The 17,315-nt window shown below is 54.3% G+C and overlaps 1 protein-coding gene across 3 annotated transcripts in view; it reads left to right on the top strand.

Moving 5' to 3' along the window:
• LRP5 (LDL receptor related protein 5) overlaps positions 1–17,315 on the top strand; it is a 109,917-nt gene that overhangs the window by 19,218 nt on the left and 73,384 nt on the right. For all 3 annotated transcript variants that reach the window (XM_087422526.1, XM_087422525.1, XM_087422527.1), the window contains exon 2: positions 10,389–10,785. In XM_087422526.1, coding sequence (XP_087278652.1) covers positions 10,389–10,785 — 397 coding nt within the window. The remainder of the gene's footprint in view (positions 1–10,388; positions 10,786–17,315) is intronic.

Here is a 17,315-nt window from a genome sequence, read left to right as displayed (position 1 = left end):
GAACTTCCAGTGTTCCAGAAGTTTCCTTGAGCAGCTCCCCAGCCTTCGCCCGCCCTGCCGCGCCCCGGGAGGTGTGACTCGAGTTTTGTCTGTTCTGAACTCCCCCACCCGTGTGGTTGTAATAAAAGCTCTTGATAACCCAAACAGCCTTGGGAAGAGGCTGGCCATCCTTTGGAAGGGGTTACAGTCATATGCCAACCTTGGCTATTTGTGCTCCAGATTTGAAGCAAAACATGATGCTTATTCATTATCTTTATGCGAACATCAGCAACTCACACGATCAATTGATCGATCATTATTGTGACAGCACCTGGAAGGGAAAGGGCGGAAGGAGGGTCCTCTGCCAGAAGCCCCGTGTGCCGGGGCCGGCCTTGGAGGCGCGTCCCCTAGGGCAGCCGGGCCCTGCCCTGCGTGGGGCCTTGTGGCATCGGCCGTCTGTGCCCTGGTGAGGCGGGTGTGGGCCCTGCCTGGTAAGGATGCAGACAACACGCTCAGGGCGGTGGGGCGAGCTGGGCAGGCCTATAGAGGACCCGGCTTTCACCTGGGCCAGGTGTGGTGACTGGGGAGGGTTTTGTGGGGGTGGGAATGGCTGAGGACATGGAGCTGGAGAGGGTGGGGTCCATGTGGAGGAGCCTGGGGGGGCCAAGGCCAGGTTGAGGGGGCCGGGAGAAGAATTTGGGAGTGTCCCCTGGCTCAGTGGGTCCTGAGGCAGATGTATGGATGGGGACTCTTTGGGGGGCTGTGATCGTTCAGCTGAAGTGGAGGCGGGGGGAGTAGAGTCATTCTGGGGTGTTTGGAGATGTTATCGAGGATTTTCCTCGGGCTCAGCCCTTCCAGGCCTGCAAGTTTAAATTTGCTGAGCTTTCCGTAAAAGGCAGAACATCTGTTCGGTTAAAGGAAACCTAAGATTTTATTATTGTTGTAAATGTCAAGTCTGTCCTGTAGAATATTTAGACAACTGCAGAACCGTGTCACCGAGTCCAGCCTGTCTTAGTTGGGTAAAAGCCCGAGATAAAACGTGAAATTCCGTCGCTGGAATTGTGGGCGTCGTGGCTGCATGAGGTTCACGTGGCCGCTGTCACCCCAGTGAGGGCAGCATGGGGGTGGGGCGCCTCCTGGGAGCTGGGTGCCGGGGACGGGAACCTGGGGCGGGGAGGGCCCTGGCTTCCAGGAGCTGCCCACAGACAAGAGAGTTTGGGAGTATGATATTTCTTCCACCTTAATTCAGAAAGTTCCAAGAGAAACCGAGGTGTGATTTCGCTGAGAATGCTGTTCATGGGGCAGCAACGACTATTTCCAGCCATTTTAAGATCTCTGAGCCTTGTTTTTGGCAAAGAAGCATAGAGTTATTATATTGCACTTGGAGAAGAGAGAGCGAACTTCTCTGAGCTCAGAGCTGGGGAGATTTGGTCCCCTGCACTCTTGGGAACCACAGATTTCTCCTCGGTCCCTGTCATTTCAGCCAGATCAGCAGTTTTCTTCCATTTCCTCTTAGAAAGGAAATAGAACTTTCCTGCCTGGGTGTCGGGGGAGGCATCCATGTCGCCTTAAACATCGCCCCCACCCCAACCCAAGCGTCTTTGAAGTTTCATGTTGTATCATAAGATTCATGCGAATTTTGCAAAATCTCTCTGTTATTGTCGGGCTAGTTTTATTATTTTAAAAATGGTTTGAATTTTATTTAAAGTTCCTGGGATGATATCTAAGGAATAATGTCATAAGACTGTATGCAAAAAAAAAAAAAAAAGTACAGAGATATCAAGAAGACCTAAATAAATAGTGTTTGTGGATATAAAGACAATATCACAGAGACGTCGTTTTCCCCAAATTGATCTATAGATTCAGTGCGATTCTCAACAGTGCTCTTCCCTTCCCTTCCTGGCGCAGAAATGTTGGTGCCTGGCCTTCGAGGAAGTGGGGTAGGGAGGGGCTGCCACGTAGAGGTGCCAGTGGTGACATAGCCAGGGGCACCCGGCATCCGAGAAGCGAGGTGGGGGTGGGGGGAGAGGTGACAGGCCTGAAGAGGTTACAGGAATAGTGGGGAGCTGGTTATATTGAGCAAATAAGTCAATGGATTGACAATCACAAAAGCTGGGTTTCCACCTTGGGGAAGGTACTGACAAGTGTAGAAAGGGGGAAGATAAGAAAGTATCCCCAGGAAATTTTAAAATTGTAAGGACTGCCGTGAACTCATGGATTTTTGCCACGTGTACACACACACACAGAAATAGAGAAATAGTTATAGGTGTGTGTGTATAAAAGTATACGTATATACATACAGTCAGTTCTTGTTCACTCTAGTTATGTCCTATAAAGTCACCGCAAACGCTGAATTGGTGAATACTGAACCACTGCTCCTAGTGGAAACAGGGTTAGGTTCCTGCCAGCCTCTGGCCACAACTTTTTCATCTGCTGATCAATACACAACCTTCTTTTACGTGTGTTTCTGTGTAAAGACACCTGATTTAATATGTATTGTCCATTCGTTAGCACTGAACCCACGGCCAACAGCACTGTAACTCGTGCCTGAAGGAAGCTCATCTAACACGTATTTTCTCCGTGAGGCACGTCGCAGTCTTCTTGTGCTCACGAGCACTAGAGAGCACTTCAGCACCAGGCCTGGGGCCATTTTAAATCACTGGCAGAAAGCACAGACGTGTGAACGACGTGGCACTGACTGGACTGTGGAGGGGACGCTTACGTACAGTGTGAGCTGAAATGAGATGGCAGAGCGTCCCCGGGATCCGCCCCGGCTGGGCGCCTGTGCCTTGGGTGACTCATTTTTTCACCATTCTGTGCGTTCACGTGTCCAGGAATGATTACGAAGGCTCCAGGAGTATTGATTTGGGCGTTATAAATAAACGTCAGCAAGCAGGTGAGCTCTCAGATAGAGAATCTGTGACTAACGAGGATGGACTGTGCGTATGCTCCCAGCTGTGTCGCCGAGTAGCCGTGAGCACCCCCAGGGCCCAGATCTTGGCCTCTAAAGATCGCTCTCCACTCAAAGGAAACAGAGCTCCTGGAGAACAGGCCGGTTCCAGGGCTGGGGCAGGGAACATACACAGAAGGAGCCTGGAGCGTATAATTGTGCCAGCAAGTAAAGAAATCCTCGAGGGATGATGGGGACGTGCCAGGAGGACATGCAAGCCAGAGTAAAGGGACCTTCACTGTCCAAAGCTAGGAAAGTTTGACTGTCAAAATAAGTGGGAATATTGGATCTTAACCCATTTAACGAAATAGGAATAGATGAGTCTACACTGGCTTAAATAAACAAATAAATAGTATGTTCTGGGCGTGCTCTAATGACCGGCCAACTTTTAAAAACAAAATCTTGAATGAAGGCTGTGGCCATAGTTCTAAGTCATTCTTTTTGGTAGCTTATGATATTCTATAATATGACTACACTGTCAGTTTTTATTTATTTATATTATTATTTTGAATTGTGTTAAAATATACGTAACATAAAATTTACCGTGTTAACCATTTTAAAGTGTCCAGTTCAGTAGCATGCACGTGCGTTCACCTCCATCCATCTCCCAACATAATGTAATAAACTATTAAAACCAGGCTTTCCCTCCCACAAACGATAGTGCGATAAGCATCGTTGTATATCTCTCTGTCCCGCCAGCTAAGCTGTGACATTTTTGCTTTTTTGTATTGTGAAAACTTTAAATAAAATGCCATTAAAAAAAATCCCAACAGGTTGGGTCCAGTGGCGTGGCAGTTAAGTGCTCACGCTCCGCTGTGGTGGCCCTTGGTTTGCAGGTTCGGATCCCAGGTGCGCACCAACACACCGCTTGTCAGGCCATGCTGTGGCGGCGTCCCATATAAAGTAGAGAAAGATGGGCACAGATGTTAGCTCAGGGCCAATCTTCCTCAGCAAAAAGAGGAGGATTGGCAACAGATATTAGCTCAGGGCTGATCTTCCTCACACACACACAAAAAAATCCCATCAGAGAATTTGTAGAACTTGGGAAGCTGGGTGTAAAAGGTGTAAGGGGATGTATTGGTCCCAGGACAGCCAGGACCACCTGAAGGAGGTGAGGCAGGAGGTGCTGGCGCAGGGCTGGACAAGTAGACAAGGAACAGCAGAGGGAAGGTGGAAGCGGACCCAGGCGTACCTGGAGGTGTGGCACCTGGCAGAGGTGGCAAGGAGGAGCTCCTGCCCCTGGGGAGGGGAGTACGAGGACGTGCGCAGGGTGGGTGGCATGAATACCTGGTTTGAGAAACTCAAGCTAGAGGGCACCCAGAGCTGTCAGGCGTCAGGGAAGTTGTTCATGAGCCATTGTGAGTAGAATTAACTAACTAGAGTGCATGGATGCATCTTGATGTCAGGCCAGAGCATACTCGGCATTCCCTAAGTCTTGTTCATCCTTCAAGGCTCCAGTCTTCCCTTCCTCCAGGCAGCCTCCCAGGACCACCCAACAGCTCATTCTCCTCCAGGCACCTCCTGTCCATGTCACTCACCTGCCTTTGCTTCTTGCACAGGTGGTGGTTCAGCTGCGTGCATGCGTGAGCATATGTGTGTGTGCAAGTGTGTCCAGCCCGACTAAACTGTAGGCTCCTCGAACATGGCCCCACGTTGTCTTCCATTTCTTGGCCTTCCCCACAGGGCTGGCGCAGGATGAACGACCGTTCCCGACTGATAAATCCATAGTTTGTGTCCCGGCCTTGGCCTGCTCCAATGAGCAGCGTCATGCTGGGTGAATATCAATAAGGCCTGTCCTGAAAACGCTGCTGATTTTGGTGCAGCAGCAGGGGATTGGGTTACGTTGAGTTGGGTTGTGTTTAGTGTAACCATGTGAACAGCGTCAAGTCCAGGCTGTCGGAATGGAAGCCCAGACATCTGCTGTGAATTCTATATATAAATACTGGCTGTGCTCACACGGGGTGGAGGGGGTGGTTGGCACTGGGGTGTTTAGACTCCCAGTTCTGCACAGGGGGACTGTCGATAATCACACGGCCTGGCAACTGGGCAGGAGGGGACAGAGTGGCCTTTCTCTGACACCGATTGGCCGAGGGTGCTGGGAACGTCAGACCCACCCTGGACTGATCGGCTCCTGCTCGCCCACGAGGGAGGTTCGAGAACCCACAGGATGTCGTGGGGTGTCCTGAGGGCCATGCCGAAGGGGGGCTGCATAAATCCAGGGTCACAGAGAGGCTCATCTGCTCCTGATTAAACCCGCTGGGAAGCCAGGACGAAGGAGGGATGTCACAGGGAATTGCAGGCTCGGGGTGCAGCAGTGCCTGTAAAAAATTGAGGTGAAACTCACCATAAAATTAACCATTTTAAAGTGAATAATTCAGTGGAATTTAGTCCATTCACAATATAATGTAGCCACCACCTCTGTCTAGTTCCAGAACATTTCCATCACCCCAAAGGAAACCCCGTACCCATTAAAACAGTGACTCCTCATTCCCCTCCCCACAGCCCCTGGCAACCACTACTCTATTGTCCATCTCTATGTTCTGGACATTTCATGTGCATGGAATCATATAACACGTGGCCTTTTGTGTCTGGCTTCTTCACGTGGCATCATGTTTTCAAGGTTCATCCGTGTGGTAGCGTGTATCAGAGCTCCATTCGTTTTTATGGCTGAGTAATATTCCATTGTATGGATAGAGCACGACTTGCGTTCATCTGTTGATGGACATTTGGGCTGCTCCCACCTTTTGGCTGTTGTGAATAGTGCTGCTATGAACATGTGTGTACACGTATTTGTTTGAGTCCCCGTTTTCAGTTCTTTTGGGTACATGCCGAGGAGTGGAATTGCTGGGTCGTATGGTAACTATGTGTGACTTTTTGAGGAACTCGCCAACTGCTTTCCACAGCAGCTGGCGGTGCCTTTCGAGAATAGCTACCATTTTTTGCTTTACAGATGAGGAGACTAAGGCTCAGAGTGGAGATGAGAAGCCTTCCCCCAAATCTCACAGCTGGAGGCCCGGCTGGGATTTGAACCCAGGCCCCCGAGTCTGTGTCCATGTGCTTTTCTTTGTAGCCGAGCCAGCCCGGGGCTGGATGAGGGAAACAGTTAATTACAACCACCACCACTGCCCCGGCTGTTATTTATTGCATGTTTAAAATGTGCTGCTACTGGACTAGCTTTTGTATGAGTTGTCCTGTGTAAGCCTCACAGTCTCTGATGAGGACATGCAGTAATTGCTCCATTTCACAAGCAGGATGTTGAGGCCAGGAGGGCCAGGTCTGAGCCAGTGCTGCTCGGAGCCGTCACCCTGAGCTGGCTCCGGGGCTCCCACAAGGGGGGCGGGGCGACCTGGTCTGTTGGCCCTTGTGATAGATGATCCTGAAAATCATATTTGCACAGATAACTTCATAGCAACACGCATGGAATTTGGGGCTCAAACGTTAAAAATATATTTACCCAGACACTCCGCAAGGTTGTCTTTGCCTTGTCCAGACTCTGTTTCAATCTTTGTCCCCACCTGGGATTTTCTCATAACTGCAATTGTAGTACAAATCAGAGTTTAGAGTTACAGTGTGTGTGTGTGTGTGTGTGTGTGTGTGTGTTGATTTAACGGGATATCTTACACATTTTCTGATGTGACTGCAATCGTTTTTCTTATTGCTTTAATGGACATAACTTTGCACTGAGAGAACAGTCTGGTTACCTCTGACATTGGAGATATTTTATTGTTTATTTTTTCTTATTATGAACAAGGCTGCCACAAATATTGTGACTAGGATCTTTTCCTTCCTCCGGGTGTTCCTTGGGATAAATTCCTGTGAGGGTGATTCCTGGGGAGAAGGTTTAAATATTTTCGTGGTCCTTAATACCAGCTGCTGCGGTGTTTTCTGAAAGCATTGTTCTGATGTCTCGCCTCCAGGTGACAATCTGTCTGGTTTTTATGGTGACCCCACGTGGGTCCTGGAGTGCAGTGGTGGCACGCCAGTGCTCTAGCCTGTCCACCCAGCTCTCCTCTTCCTTCTTGCATTGTATCATTTCTTCTTCTCACTGCCCCAAAGCTCAGGCCACCAGTCAAGGGATCATCCCTGGGTGGAGTGACCTGGGACAGGTCAAGGCACCTTTCCAAGAGCCACAGTTTCCTTACGTGCGGAATATGCAGCTGTGACCCTTGACCTTTAGGGGGCTGTGAGATGAGAGGTTCTTGGGCACATGTGCCCCTGGGGAAGGAGCGCAGAGGACCAGTGTCTGCCCCCCTCCCACATGCCTCACCCCAGGACCTTTGCACTGACCGTTCCCTCTGCAAGGGACACTCTCCCTCAGGCACTCCTTTACTCCCCTCAAGTCTTTGCCCAACTGTCACTTTCTCAGTGAGACTGCCCTGACCATCTGTGAAATGTCAGCCCCCTCTCCCAAACCCGTTACCCTGCTGTTTTTCCAAACCACGGCGTTGATGTTCCAAGGTACTCATATTGCCTCATCAATTTATGGCTTATTGTCTGTTTCCTCCACTGGAATAGAGAACGCGAGCGTGAGTTCTTCGTTCGGTCACGTGTGCCCAGACGGTGCCTGTGCGTGCTACACGACACTCCGCCACTGACGGCCTTTCCTCACATTTCCACTCTGCTGTCCCCTGGCTGCGTCCTCCGAGGAGGCTGGCTTCTCTCCGTCCTGGCCCAGCCGCTCTCTACTTCTGGGAGAGGAGGGACCCCGAGATGGGTCGGGGCCGCGTTAGCCGGGGTTGCCCAGGCCCTGAGGAGGGGGCTGGGGAGGAGGTGCCGCCTGTGCCAGCTGGAGAGTGGGGGGCGGCCCCACGCAGCAGGGCCCCCCCACTGTGAGTTCCCCCGGTGACGGGAGACTGAAGTGGGTGCCTCTTAACACTTAAGAGCTGAGTGTGTGGTGGTTTCTAAACATCTCAGAAACAGGAGCAGCTCTTTCTAGAAACAGCCTGCCTGCCAGGGCCCGTGCCCGCCCTAGCTGCCCCACCTGGGCTCCCCGAAGCTTGCCCGCCACCCACCGGCCCCGCTCTCCATGGCAGCTCCCCTCCCTGAGTCTCGTTGGGGAAAAGCACAGGAAATTGAAAAACTCTCCCGCCACCTGCGGCCTTTGAAGGGTGCACCTGAACTGCCCAGAGTGGAAACCGAGGGGAAAATGTGGTCTTTCCGGTTCGGGGAGAAAGAACAGAGCACAGCTAGGAGTTTTTGTGCCTGGGGCAGCTTCCAAGAGCTCCCTGCCTCCCCACCTCTCGCCCCGGCCCCCTCTGGGACCTCTGCTGCGGGGACGGGTTTCCTGGGTTTCTGGCCGACAGTTGGGGCTCGTGGCTTGCCGCCCCCCGGTGGCACCTCCCTCCACAGCACGTCCCCTCCTGGCTGGAAAGCAGCTGACTGGAGACTCCTTGTCTGGGCCGTTCACCTGATGATGCTCACATCTGGTGGGTCTCGTCCCTCACCTGCAGTCACTGACTTCCACTTGAATATTTGTGGCCACGGGGAGCTTACTCCCTCCTGAGACTGTCCCTTTCGTTGTCACCCAGAGGTGCTATTTAGAGTAGAAAGAGAAGTCAACATCCTTCTCCCTGCTTACTTTAGCAAGAGGTTCTCAGGCTGGAGCGGGGTCCACCCTGGTAGGGGGACGTCACGGGGCCTTGGCGACAGCCCCATGTGCGCGCGCCTGTGTGTGTCTGTCTCTGGGGAGAGGACCAGCTTCTCAGAGGGCTTTGTGACCCCCCGGAAGGTTAAGAACCGCAGCGTGGAATTTTGACTCAGCATGCCTGGGCGGGTCACGCCTTTGCGGGATGAGTGGGGACGAGCCAGGGGACCTTGCTGCAGGGAACCTCGAGAGCCGGGCCAGTAAACCTCGCAGGCGAAACGGGCTTACTGGTGCTCCTTGCTCCGGTGGGGAGGATCATGGCAGTGACGAATGGGAACGTGCTGTGGGAGTGCCGAGTCACCCGGGTGCCATGGGGCGTCTTTGTATGTGGTGGCTCTGGCTGTTTGCACCACTGTGCACTCCAGATCCTGCACACGACTGTCTTCCCTGTGAAGGCCCCCTTGCCTCCCGCCTTCACACATTGTCCCTCCTCTGAAGGTTCTGGACCCTCCCTGATCCTCGGCATCATCCCCCTCTCTCACTGCCCTCTACAGCCAGCCGACCTCTGACCCCCAGATGGCCAGGCCTCTGGTGGCGGATGTTGCTGCTGCTCCTCTCCCTGGAGCCTCTGGCTGGGGGTGGGGATCCCGACCCTTTGGGGCAGCCCCACTTTTCCTTCTCATCTCTCTCAAGGTCAAAGGTCTTCAAGTTAGGGCACTGCGGGCTGAGTGTAGTGGGTTAAATGCATTTATAGAGGAGCTGCTGCGTGCTGGCCCTGGGCAGGGACCAGGGCATTCCCGCATGGGTGGGTGGGCCCTCCTGGAGTGCAGGGTCCACTGGGACCCTCGGCATGTTGTGGAGGATTCTTGTGAGCAGCTGGGAAAACAGGGAAAGTTCCATTTTTAATTTTTAAAAACTTTTTATTGAAGTACATATCCACAGAAAAGTGATGCATTTTGACAAACCGAATACACCCGTGCGACCAGCACATGAGGAGGGTTCCACGGTGCGGAGGTGAACTTAGCTGTGCAGCCTCCTCTCGAAGCCTTCTCTGCCCCTCTGTAAAGTTGGCATTATGTCATTGCAAGAGATCAGGGTGTCCTATGGAATGTAGTTGTGACATTCCATTGTTGGATTTTCAAAATGTCCTTTCTTGCCACAAAAAATTGTAGACCTAACATAGTGGTGACGGTGGTGGTGATGGTGGGAGTGGCAGAGCCCCATAGACAGTCCTGACCTCGAGTCCTCCCCGCGACCTCCCATCCTGCAGAGGAGGGGCCAGGATCTGAGCCAGGCGCTCGCCCTGGCAGCCAGACCTTACTCAGAGCAGCACAGGGAGCTGTTGAAGGGTGCCCCCAGAGTGGGAGACTGAGGCCACAGTCCCAGGAAGGGGCTTGAGCTGGAACAGTGGTCCAGGAATTATAAGAGAATCCTGAGGCTCCATCCTGCCTGGACTTGTCATCCCAGCCAGGCCTCTCCCAGTCAGCATGGCCAGGGCTGTGCCCTCCCGTCCCCCTCCCCTGCATCAGACTGACCAAGATGATGTGACTTCTCTGCAGCCCCCAGAGGACCTGTTTATGAGGTGGTGGGCATGGCAGGAAGAGTCACCCAGGCCTGGCTGGGATGAACAGCAGCCCTTGGTGATTTCAGTCACAACAGCACTGTTTGCTGTGTTGAAAGAGCCTCTGAATGGCATGGCTTGGGCCTGCCCAGACACCTTTGTGGCAGCGCCTTGGGGAGTGGAAGGAAGGAGCCCGAGGGCCTTGGGCATGGGCGGGCGGGTGCCAGGAGTGGTTCGTGCACACAGCCCCCTGTCTGGGCTGTGTGGCCTGTGGCTGGGCCAGTGGTCCTCACAGTTTGCTTCTGCCCCCACAGCCTCACCTCTCCTGCTGTTTGCCAACCGCCGGGACGTGCGGCTGGTGGACGCCGGCGGAGTCAAGCTGGAGTCCACCATCGTGGTCAGCGGCCTGGAGGACGCGGCCGCGGTAGATTTCCAGTTCTCCAAGGGAGCCGTGTACTGGACGGACGTGAGCGAGGAGGCCATCAAGCAGACCTACCTGAACCAGACGGGGGCCGCCGTGCAGAACGTGGTCATCTCCGGCCTGGTGTCACCTGACGGCCTGGCCTGTGACTGGGTTGGCAAGAAGCTGTACTGGACAGACTCGGAGACCAATCGCATCGAGGTGGCCAACCTCAACGGAACATCCCGGAAGGTCCTCTTCTGGCAGGACCTTGACCAGCCGCGGGCCATCGCCTTGGACCCCGCTCACGGGTAACCCAGCTGCCTCTCCTTTTTGGGGAGAAGGGGGGACGGTTCATGGTTTCCCTCTTGAATTTACTTGAGCCCAAGTAACTTTTTCACAGAAAACCTGATAATCTTAAAAATGAGTTCACCTTTCAGAATTTGTTGAGAATTATTTCCCCTTGATGTACCATAGTCATGTTTCTTTTCTTTTCTTTTTGCTGAGGAAGATTCGCCCTGAGCTAACATCTGTGCCAATCTTCCTCTATTTTGTATGTGGGCCACCACCACAGCATGGCCACCAACGACTGGTGTAGGTCCATGCCCAGGAACTGAACCCAGACCACTGAAGCAGAGCATGCTGAACTTAACCACTAGGCCATGGGGCCGTCCTCCATGTTTCTTTTTTAAACTTGCCATGTCTGAGGCAACTGACGTGCCCAGCTGTGGATTTGAATTGTTAAACATCTCTGTTGTGTGTGATGGTGTCTGAGGAGGTGTGGATGCTTGAACACGTAGAATTTGCACCTTTCACTCCTTTATAACTGCATTAGCAGAAAACAGGCGGAAAAAGTGAAACTCCTTGTCCAGAAGTAGAACTTGCTGAGAGATTGTTTCTCTAGTCTCTTCCAGAAGCTTTCTGCTCCCCTGTCTGAGGTCACCGAGACCTGTGAAGGCTCAGGGCTTGGCCACGAGGTCCCGCTGGGGTTTGTGAGTGGTGGTAAAGTGAAGAACACACTCGGAGTTGAAGGCTGGGTTGGAGAGGTGGTGGGGAGATGGCTGAGCTTCACTGGCCAGCCAGGCCATGCTCATTCTAGACTTTTCCGAGCAAGAGCTGTTTGCTCAGTCACTCTTCGGCCCTCAGACCCCTCCTCTGTAGCCCGGGAATGACACACTCTTCCTTGGGCTGCACGGAGTCAGGTGCCTGCCTGCTGTCAGTGGCCGAGCCACTGCCGTGTCTGTCCAGTGCTCTGCTGTCTCTGAGATCTTGAACAGAAACACAATAGGACCCCTGGGTTCTGGTCCTGATGCCACCAACTTGCTGTTGCCCTGGCAGTGACCTTCCCTGTTCTGGGGACATTGGCTGCGCTGCCTGCAGACCAGGCTGGAGGGGCCGATCGGCCTGCCTGAGGTGGGTGGAAGGAGGGCCGGGAGGCCGAGGCCAGTCCCACCGAGGCTGGCATTTGGGTAGCTCAGGGAACAGGCCAGGTGAGGGGATGCCGTGTAAACCTCCTTATGAGGGGGGTTCTTGGGGTGTTGACCTAGAAAGTGCTCTAGACTGGCTTCTGCTGTCGGAGGACGAGGCACCTTCTGAAGCTGGCTGGTTTGTGTAAAAGCTGAATGTGCGGGTGCGTGCACGTGCACGCAAGTGTGTCTGAACCACTGAGTATGAGAGTGGGAGGGTGTGAGCCTGTGTGCGTGTGCACGAGTATATGTGTGCATGTTCAAGTGTATGTATGTGTGTGTGCATGTGAGTGTGTGTGCCTGTTTGTGTGTAAGTGTGTGCATGGGGTCAGTGTGCACACACACCAGGGGCAGGGTGGGGTGGAATTTACAGTCCTGGTATCTGACTCGCTGAGGTCAGACCAGACGAGCCTGGTGCCCCCCACCAGAAGAGTGCCCTAACCCCAGTGTCCCAGGGCGGCCATGCCGGGTAGTGACGTCCCTGTAGGCCCCTCTTGCCCCCTCCTCCAAGTGGGCTGAGCTGCCCACGGGCCAGGCTGACCTTCCGGGACGGTCTCGGCGCTGCCTGGTGAACGGTCCGTGTCTCAGACCTCTCCCACGCTACACTGTGCTCCAGGCCTGCTGCTCACTGGCCACCTTCCAGGAGGCGGTGGCTGGTGTGGCCGAGTCTCCCTGGCTCAGAGAGGGCATCCGTCAGTGGCTATAGAGGCTGAGGGGGACAGCGTCGAGGTCCTTACAATGCACTGTGGGGAGAAGACTGTAAACGGCTAGTATGTCCGAGAGGGGTGTGTGCCACAGAGAATAAAGCAGGCCTGACCTCAGGGAGAGCGAGGCAAGGGGCTTCCCATTGTAGGTCAGGAGCCTGGAACGGTCTCTTAGTGACGTTTGAGCAGAGACCTGGAGCAGATGAAGGTGAGAGCCATGCAGCCGTCTGGGGGAAGAGTATTCCAGGTGGAGGGAACAGCCGGTGTAAAGGCCCTGGGGTGGGAGGGGCTGGACGTGTTGGAGGGGCTATAGTAGAGTGAGGGAGGAGCGGAGGCGGGGCACATAAAGTGGGAGGAGGAGGCAAATCAGGTTTCGAGTGGAGAAGTCGCCAGGTCTAACTCACGCTCAAGGGGGTCCCTTTGGCTGTTGAGTGGGACTCAAATTTGGAGTGGAAGCAGGGAGCTCTATTAGTGGCTGTTCCTGTGATCCTGGCAATAGAGGGTGGCAGCTTGGACCAGGGAGGTAGTGGGCTGGGGTGAGAAGTGGCCATATATGGGATCTATTTTGAAGACAGAACCAACTGAATTTGTTGGCACTTTGCATGTAAGTTGGAGAGAAAGACAAGAAGGCATGGTGCTGCTCTGTACCTCAGTGTCCCCATCTGTACAGATGTGTGACCATGTCACGTCATGCAGAAAACACCAAGAACAACTAATGAGTTCAATAAATGTTAGCTATTGTTATGCTAAAAATGCCCCTCCCCACCTCCTGAAATATAATCTCCATGTCCATGCACAGATTTCTTTTTTCTTCCTTGTGGCCTTTTGCCATCTTGATTGGGAGTTGCTTGGTGCTCAGTTGTGAGGAGCTTGGTACTCAGTTGGGAGGTACATGGTGCTCAGTTGGGAGATGCTTGGTGCTCTGTTGAGAAGTGCTTGGTGCTCAGCTGTGAGGATCTTGGTACTCAGTTGGGAGGTGCATGGTGCTCTGTTGAGAAGTGCTTGGTGCTCAGTGGGGAGGAGCTTGGTGCTCAGTTGGGAGGTGCTTGACACTCAGTTGGGAGGTGCTTGGCACTCAGTTGAGAGGTACTTGGTGCTGGGTTTGGAGCAGTCTTCACTCCCATCCAGGCTGGCTTTGCCTGCACAATCTCTGGGAGCTGGTCAGTTTCTGGCTCTGGCTTTTCTTATTAAATGTTTGAAATCCTTTCTGATCTTGCTTCTGAATTCTGCCCCAGATCTCCCCGGGGTCACACCCCTGCCCCCTGGAGCAAAGTGGACTTTGGTGTTAATGCCCTGGGCAGAACTTCTGAAGCCCCGGCCTCTCCCCCATGCCTTCCCCTGCCCTAGTAACGTGTCTGATGAATGAGGGAGTGAAAATAGCAGTAGTGGTCCCCCACTCCCCAAACTGAATGAAGGTGAGAACACTGGACTGTAGTCCCCAGTTGCTTCTGTGAATGAGGTTGAGGTTTGTGGTCCCCAAGTTCATCTGGGAATGTGGTTGAGGTTTGAGATGCCTGCTCTGTCCCCTTAGGCACCACGTTTCCCAGGAGGGGAGGACTCCAGGCCAGTGCATAGAAGCCGTGGGCAGCACCCCCATTCTCACCAAATACTGACCTGAATAGTGGTCCTCGGCACAAGTTTAACCACTGAGTCCTGGGGGCAGTGGATTTTGTCCTCCGTCCTGGCCACAGGCGTGCGATTGAAAAGGTCAGCTTTGCCTCCTCCTGGCCCTGTTGGAGCCCCTACCCTCTCCTTTTGCCCCCGTGTGATGCCATCCCCTGCTGGGGTCCTTCTTCAGATGAGGGGCTACCTGTCCTGGCCGTCATCAGGAAGGAAGGTTCTCAGACCGAATGTCCACGTCAGTGTGCATGTGACCAAGAGCCCGCAGCCAGGGGGGCCCATGGGCCTCAGAGACTGGACTTGGTGCAGTTTCAGCTGCGCAGGTGGCAAAGCCCAGGCGTCCAGGCCGGGTGGAGGGGAGACACCAGTGCCAGGTGCCCATGGGGTGGCAGAGCAGGACCTGGGGAGGACCCCCTGGCCCCAAGTCCCTGGGGCCAGGCAGACACCAGCCCAGCGCTGGGGGGAGGCCGGGGCCTGTCCCAGCTCACGAGGGGCTGCAGTGGCTCTTGGGTCTCCAGTTAAAGCTGGGCTGAAACCCAACCCCCTCTTTAAAATGCAAAATGGCCCTTCCCTAAAATAACATACAACCACAACCGCAGCCAGCCTCGCACAGAGCCCAGGCTGCAGCGTTTTTCTTCGGAAGTTGATCTTCCTCCGTGGAATTTGGCTGGGCCTGCGGCAGCGTTCAGACTCTGCAAGGGCACGTCCACGCCAGCCGGGCTCTGGTCGCAGAGTGGCTTGCAGATTCCCCATTTAAGGAAACCAGCGGGCCTCTGTTATGAAACTCGGGGGAAGGAATTTGAATTATGCTCCTCGCGGAGGTCCTGAGCCTTCCCTGTTGGCTGCCGTGGAGCATTCAGGGAGGGCATGAGTGGCCCGCTCTGAGATCGATTCTCTTGATACCTTCCTGGTGGGCAGGCGGTGGGAGGCTGGGCCGTTTCCAGGCTGCGGGGGGTGGGAAGAGCGCAGGGAAAGGAAGGCGTGTGTACCAGGCTGGCGGGAGCCTTTGCCGAGCTGGCTGACAGCACCTGTGAGCCTGAGGCTGCCAGGAAAAGTTCACCCACAGCCCCGGCCTGCTGGCGAGGGGGTGAGTCATATGACGGCCAGGCTCTGGCATTAACCAGAGAACCACACAGAGCCCCTGGCATGTGACGCGGGGTGGGTCAGCCTTTCAGAGCCTTCGTTTTCTCATCTGTCCAGTGGGGCTAGTAATTCCGCTTTTCCTGGGCCAGTCGAGGTCTCTCTAGATGCAAAGGAGACAGTATAAGAGAGGCTTTTCGGAGAGGTGTCCGTGTGAAGCGTGCTCTCTCCTGTCTGTCCCTACTGTGTCTGGAGAGGAGGGGAGCTTGGTGACAACAGCTGGGTGCAGTTGGTTTGTTGCTGCGGTGCCGGGAGGCGGGTATGTTTTGTACGAAGCCCCTGCAAGCTCATTCAAGTTAACTCGTCACAACAACTCTGGCAGGTGGCAGTGCACCAACTGAGACAGGATGCCCCTCTGGGAAGCCCGCATGGCCCCACTGATGGGGGTGGCAGCTGCTTGTGTGTCTTTTTCCCTTTCCTGCTGGACAGAGGCCCCCAAGGGGCAAGGCTGGGCCTGTTCTCCCATGTCCCTGACACCCCCGCTGGTCCCTAGTGGACGGCAACTCAGGGTTTGCTGAAACGGGACGAGGTTTTACCTCTGGAAGTGGAGGCCGAGAGCAGTGCGGGGACTTGCCCGTCGTAGCGAGAAGCAGCTCAAAGAGAAGGGTCTATGGGCGCACGGAATAGGTTGTCTGAGAAGTGCCCTGTTCTCACACTCACTCAACTCGCAGGGCACCGCCTCTCCCCGCTGGGGTTGCACCCCTGGCAGGCCCTCCCACAGGGGGCTCCCGGCAGCCCCCTGCCTTCCCCAGTCAGTGTTCCAGGTTGACTCCCATTGGCCCGGCATGAACGAGCCACCTGTCTTCAAAGCGGTCACTAGGGCGGGGGTAATGGGATTTGCTGATGGGCCAGGACCCATGCGTGCCCACCCCAGGAGGAGGGGAGACCACACCACCTAGGGAGTTACAGGGACCACCAGTGGGAGGGGGGCTCCTCAAAGTGAAACCTGGGCACCATCTCCGTCCTCTGTGAAGAAGAGCTGCTGGGTAGACAAAACAGATCTGCCACCCCTCATGTCCTGTGGCTCATCCACGGCCTACTGGGGCGGGAACCTGCGGGACTCGTGCCTTCTAGGCTGGTGTGGTTCCTCTCTCGTCTCCACTGAAGAGCCATGCCCAGTCTCTAGGCTCACACTGGTGGGCGCCTCGCCCTGCGGCCGGCCTGGGCCACGGGAGCTGGAGAACTGGGCACATTCTCTGGATGCTGGCAGGGGTTGAACCCATCACCTCGGATGCCTGGTGTCGCAGTGTGTTGTCTCTGCTCACTTGGCGGGACATTAAATAAGGAAGCCTTTTCGGGAGGTGGTGGTTTCTTGCTGGAAACTTGAGAATGTGGATAAGCAAAGGCGGGTCACCCACAAACCCACCTGGGAATAGCTGCTGTTATTATTTCAGTGTGCACCCCACCTATGTGTGTGTGTTTTTTTTTAAGAGACTTAATTTTTTTTTCTTTTTTGTTTGCTGAGGAACGGTTGCCCTGAGCTAACATCTGTTGCCAATCTTCCCTACTTTTTTTCTTTTGCTTGAGGAAGATTGTCCCTGAGCTAACATCTGTGCCAGTTTTCCTCTATTTTGTATGTGTGTCGCTTCCACAGCATGGCTGACGTGTGGTGTAGGTCCGCGCCCGGGATCTGAACCCGTGAACCCAGGCCACCCAAGCGGAGCGTGCCGAACTTAACCACTGTGCCATGAGGCTGGCCCCAATAGACTTAATTTTTTTAAAAGCAGTTTTAGGTTCCCAGCAAAACTGAGGGCAAGGTATAGAGAGTTCTCATATACCCATGTACGTTCTGTGGGTCCAGACAAAGGTTTAATGTCATGTATCCACCGTTGTAGCATCCTACAGAATAGTTTCACTGCCCTAAAATCCTCTGTGCTCCACCTGTTCATCCCTCCCCGCAACCCCTGGCAG

Source organism: Ceratotherium simum, chromosome 34 (genome assembly GCF_057802395.1).
Source record: "Ceratotherium simum simum isolate JZ-2026a chromosome 34, ASM5780239v1, whole genome shotgun sequence".
NCBI classification, from domain to species: Eukaryota; Metazoa; Chordata; class Mammalia; order Perissodactyla; family Rhinocerotidae; genus Ceratotherium; species Ceratotherium simum.
The sequence above is the reverse complement of the archived record's forward strand: the minus strand, read 5'-3'. Positions and strand labels throughout refer to the sequence as shown.